Genomic DNA, 5,730 nt, shown 5'->3' with positions numbered 1-5,730 from the left:
ACAGGGATAAGAAGTCTGACAATGTTCAGTGTTTGTATTCTGTGTTAGGCACTGCAGGTTGGGTTTTCAGCTGCCACCTCCAGTAAACTTGTTGCCGTCCTCTGACATGCACAGTTCCCTCCTCTGGCTGCAAATCTCCACATAAGCTACACTTAAGTTTAACGGAGCACAGTATCTTTTTTCAGTTCTGGCCCTGCCTAGGCATTTTGGATAAATCACAACTCTTCAGCAGACAGGTACTGGCCCAGGGCACCTGTCATGTTCCTTCAAAAAACAACTCTATGCTACACAGAAAAGTCATTGTACTTATTCTAGTTGAAAATGCTGCAAGGTACTGAAATACCCTCCATGTGCAATGGTTTGTTTCAGATGGTAGCTGTTTGGCAACATGCAGACTCCAAACCTGCATCCTACAATAGGATCGGTGCAAGTACAACAGTACTGTGCCATAAGGTTCACTGTAGATTCAAGGAAGCTTGCATGGAAAGCAAGGAATTCTAGGGAGAATCACCCACGGCACTCATCTTTAAGCTGATGACATCACTTTGTGAGGACCTTAAAGATGCTAGCTAATTTTGTGGGGGGCAATGTCCAATCATGAATGGCTTTGTGTTGTATTAAAAGACAAAAAAAAACCACTACAAGAATAGGATTATAGCAGGATTACAACATGCAAATATCTGGGAAAGGAAACAATTTTTCTATAGCAGCCTGAGCAACAATACTGTACAAAACTTGTACTAAGTGGCATCTTAAATATACTGATGTTTAGGTAGCAGATGAACCCACAGGGTTACAGGCACAGACACATAGAAGGGAAGATGTTCTCCAGTGACCTGTGATGCACTCAATGTCCAAGACTCAAAATGTGCAGATACCAATACATAGAAGGGTTGTAAGATAATCCAGGCAGATGGCTTAATTTGTCTTCAAAACCTTGCCCCAGTGTTAAATCTCAGGTACCGAGACCATAGAATCAGCTCCTTTCTTTGTTGCTGGCATCAGCATCAGGATGACTTCAAAATAATGTCATAAGGGAAAAGACTAAAATTATGCCCCCACAAGGTCACTGGTGCCTATCACTACTACATATCCTCGAGAGGAGTTTTCACAAGATGGGACAGTGCAACTCAGTGCTCTGAAGAAATGAAGTCTCTAGGTTCTCTTGCTTTCTTGGGCACTGTGTTCTTTATAGTTGATGAGTTTGGTAGATTTTTGCTTTTCATGGATGTTGCTTTCCTCTGTTTTTGATGAGTGGTTCGGAGAGATTTCAGCCCCAGCATCTCACAGTACTTATTGCACTGGTGGAGGGCTCTGAACTGCTCAATGAAGGAAATCGAGCAGTTGCCTTTAAAACCTTTGTATCTGTAGCAACAAAGAAAAAAAAAAGCCAAATGGGATTTCAAGATTCATTTTCAGCACAGGGAGGCAGAGCATGACTGTTGATTCATAAGCAACTTGAAAACATTAAGCAAGTCTCTTCCACCCATGCTGTTTTGAGAAGCACTAACTGTCACAGAAAATCAAACTGAGCCATTGAGAGGTGAAGGAAACCAGGCAATAAGAAGAGACAGAGGAGGGAAAAGGGTTAACCCTCAAAGGGTTAAGAATTTTTTTTTCCTCTCCTCTCCAAGTAAGTTATGTGCTTGTTTACCCAAAGGAAGTTCACGAGGAGTGCCATTGTTACTTCAGGACTATATCCTGGAGCTCAGCAAGAGAATGAACTGTTCTCTCACTCCTTTGGAAAAATAATAGACTTGAGACTTTATACTTGAGCTCCTTTACCAGAGCCATCAGGTGTATGCTCCAGACACATCAGCGGAACATAAGTTCCACAGGCAAACGTGCCTGTGCTCAGCAAGAAAATCTCTATATAACAAGCATTGATCCTGACTCCAGAAACTAGTTAAAGCAGAGCAATATACTGCCACCAAAGAGTAGTAACTTAGACCAAAATATTTCGATTAATTTATTGTGAATATTCAATTAACCATTGGGCCTTTCCAGTGAGTGCCAGTGGCAACAACAGCCGTTACAGCACCTTCCACTGTCATGGTGTGTCACTGCTGGATGCTGCAGCAGTGTGTGTAGCACAGATGCAGCTGCTAATGTCTGAGGACATAATGAGGCTCTGTGCAGACAGCCTTTGGGTGGCATCATTTGAAATTCTCCATTTCTGCTGCAAGACTGATTGAGAGGCTTCATTTCTCCCGCACTTTGTGTAGGCGTAACTTCCAGAGCTATCAATTACATGAGAAGTTTCACTGCACTGAATGCTGGCTATTTTAATTTGTGGCTGCAAAATGACTGCGCACTCTTTCTCTTGCTCTCGCTTTCTTTTTTTTCCTAGGTAAAGCTAAAGAAAATTTCTTCACGTGTTTTTCTCATGCTATAAAATTCTGATCATACTCATTTCTTTGTGAGAATAATCTTGGAAAGAAAAAGTTGACCTAAAAAAATCCACTTTTCTCTTGAAGTAAATAGAAGCCTGTCTAAATGGCTTTCCTATCTGTATGTGGTATTTGTCACTTCCTGTATGTCTTTGAAGGAACATCTAAACAAAGAGTAAAACCAGCAGCATTTGCTCAGACGATGCTATGAGTAACAGACAGTTTAAATGAACAATTGAGTGCTCTGCTAACTAACTTTAGCTTTGGAATTCAACAAATGCCAGAAATATTTGCAGTAAAAGTAAGAGCATAAATATCTTGTGAACAAGAGACAGAACATTTATATTAAAAACACAATTATTTTTATTTTACTAGCTTTGCTCCTAAATCAAGCCATCCTCATTTCCCTTCTCTTAAAATAACAGGTTTGCATTCGATCTTGTGGCTACAGATGTGGCCTAGGTAACACTCCTTGTCCATTTTGGAAGTTAAGAGGAATGAATGAGCCTAGTTCGGCTCTGCAGTGCGCAGACAGCCCCAGGTCTTATAGCAGGCCATAGAAAAACTAATCTACAGATGTGAGACCAAATTTTTGCATCTAAGTTCTCCCAGCTGTTTGCTGTTTGTTAGTCATTGCTTTCACAGAGCCCCCCTTGTGTGCTTCCAGACTGCATCATTTGTTCTGGACAGACCTAATGACCATAGCTCTGTTGTAATTTGGCAGGACTTGTGAGCTTAATTCAAACCATTCTGTGTTGTTATAGCTTGTGGTATGTGTAATCGGGGGAAGGTCTCCATTAGTGAATGGCTTCTGAATTGTACAGTCCATATTGCGCTCGTATGTTTTGTGTTCAATAACACCAATCTATTGACCATTCCAAGCCTTGAAAAATATGAAGCTGTTATTTTGCACAGCATGCACTATTAATTCACTGACTAGATGACAAATAAAACCCAGACAGAATTCCATTTCCCAAACTTGACAGTTGAGGGTTGGCCCAAACCAAATCTTCCTTAAATCTGAAGGGGGAATGCTGGATTTGTCCCCAGGCTTAACTCCCCAATGCCTCTTGTTGCCATGTTGAGTAAAACTAAATTTGTCAATGCCCTGAAACTAGACAGACTTTCAGATCCACATTTGGCAAACAGCACTCCCGTTAATCATCATGACTGTGGGTCACTGTGTTCCAGATTCCTTCGTCTTTGTGTTTACCATTCTTGGATAAATACCTGGGCACTTGTGCACAGCTTCTAAACTGGCTCACTGTCTGCACTTAGAAGCCAGTCACTGTGTGGTATTATTTTTGTTTACGTTCGCCAACGAATCTACTAGGGAGCTTATTGAGAGGATTGATTGCCTGACTCTGGTGCGCCCCAGTGGCTGCATTACAAATACTTTCCAGGCTTTTCGTGTCTAGCTAGGCTTCGCCCTCTACTGACAGAAACTGTATTGCAGCTACTTCAACGCATTGTTTTCAGTTCGTTTGGTTTCCAATTCACTGGTAAAAGAGACATAGAAAGGACAAAAGACCAGAATTTCTTTGAAGAGTGTTAATTGTTGAAAACATCAATCTCTCCACAGCCTCTATAGGAAGGAGGGGAAAGATAAAGACAAAGGATACATAAATGCTCATCCAGAAATGTTTGTTCAGACTTGGAATATGAGTCTGGACCCCCAAAAAAATCATTAACAGCAATGAGCAATGCTGAATGCAGGTACAAAATTTTAATATATGCTATTTATTGTGTTTACAAGAAACACTGGGGGATAAATAACGGCCATGAATAATTCATGACAGTTGCCATATTGGCTTTTGCAAATTCATCAATAACAGTTTGTACTATGACATTAGACTATTTGAAAGCTTGATTATACTATGAGCATGGCAGGGGTGGGTTGGGGGAGATGGATTCTTTTTTCTTTTTTTTTTTCCCCTGATTGCAAGTTTAGTCTTAGAGTGAAATTAGAATTGTATTTAATTTATATTCCAACCAGGAACAATATGAATGTTTTTCCATTTATCAAGGATCACAGAAGCATTTCCCAAGGATATTTTTGGTTTGCCTTGATGTGTTTGGCCCAGGCTTAGAAGAATTGGAGGCAGAGGACCTGTCTGTGATCAGTGAGGTCATTACGTCTGCAAAGAGTGGTTGAGGAAACTATGGGAATTTCTATAGGCAATTACACAAAAAAATCAGCTTTGTATCTTCTCTAATAATACAGTTAAAATCATAGCAGTATCATACTGTATTTTTTAGTTAAGTAGCACTATGTATGTTCTCCCCAACATGTGAGATAGATAGACAATCTCTCATTGGCGTGGCTGCACACTGCCAAAAGCAGCAATAGCCAGTAATACAGATGAGTTCTGTGTACTTGTTTGTTTTCCATACCCAGGCTCGTGGAATTAAAAATCAAACTGCAGATATTAATGCAGAGGTGTCCTTTCTGGGAAAGGAGCATGAAAGAAAAATACAGGACCAGGAAAAATCTGTTGTCTTGTAGCAATATCATTAGCTAAATGACAAATCAAATGATACTCAACATTTTTAAGAGGTTGTTCATGAAGGGAAATGATATTCCCTTATATATGACTGCGGTGATCCTTACTACAGCTTGCACTGCATATTCATTTTCTCACTTCACCTTCCTCTTCGCTAGTCCAACATGTGTTTTTATAGGAGTAATTTCCCATAGTGAGCTGGCAAGAACATCCATTAAAGCATTTCTATAAATCTTTTGATTCCAGAGAACAGTGTTGCCTCAATAAAATTTTTATGACTTGTTTTATTAACAGGATGATGCAACTTCATTTCAACTGATTTCACTTTGCATCCACAGCTAAAAGAGTAAATCAATGTAAGTTTTGAATGGATGCCAGCCTGCAAATGTTAAGGATTTTCCCAGAATACTCTGGGGTCAAATTTTTAATAATTTAAAATACATTGTGAGGTTTTTTCCTGTACCACAGGCATACAGACAAGCTCCAGTTTAGTATTAGACTGAATACATGTATTTGGATCTGTGTTTTTCTATCAGTTTCTCAAAAAAGAATATGAATTTAAAGCATTGGTCACAGGCATTTACTGCCATCCCCTTTCCCTTTCCAGCAGCCAGCTGATTTGAATGACTGCCTACGCTACCTATTTCTATCAATGGCTCTTTTGGCCTGTGGTATAACTAGATGCTTTAATTAACAGAAACTTAAGAGAAGTGGAAGAAAGTTACCACATTACAGGCCTGTATCTTTACACATATGCTTAAGTCTCCTGAAGCCATTGCAAAACTACTAGGAAACAGCCCTCTTTAAATATTATGAACAGATCTTTTGTTATAGCT

General features: G+C 39.7%; 1 protein-coding gene across 1 annotated transcript in view; it reads right to left on the bottom strand.

Moving 5' to 3' along the window:
• Nucleotides 1–601: 601 nt before the first annotated feature.
• Nucleotides 602–5,730, bottom strand: part of ALPK2 (alpha-kinase 2) — a 33,227-nt gene continuing 28,098 nt past the window's right edge. The window contains exon 10 of the mRNA XM_009577607.1: nucleotides 602–1,365. Within this exon, the coding sequence (XP_009575902.1) occupies nucleotides 1,131–1,365 (235 nt within the window). The 3' untranslated portion in view covers nucleotides 602–1,130. The remainder of the gene's footprint in view (nucleotides 1,366–5,730) is intronic.

Source organism: Fulmarus glacialis, unplaced genomic scaffold, assembly GCF_000690835.1.
Source record: "Fulmarus glacialis isolate BGI_N327 unplaced genomic scaffold, ASM69083v1 scaffold28425, whole genome shotgun sequence".
Lineage (NCBI taxonomy): Eukaryota > Metazoa > Chordata > Aves > Procellariiformes > Procellariidae > Fulmarus > Fulmarus glacialis.
This window is presented reverse-complemented; position numbering and strand designations above follow the sequence as displayed.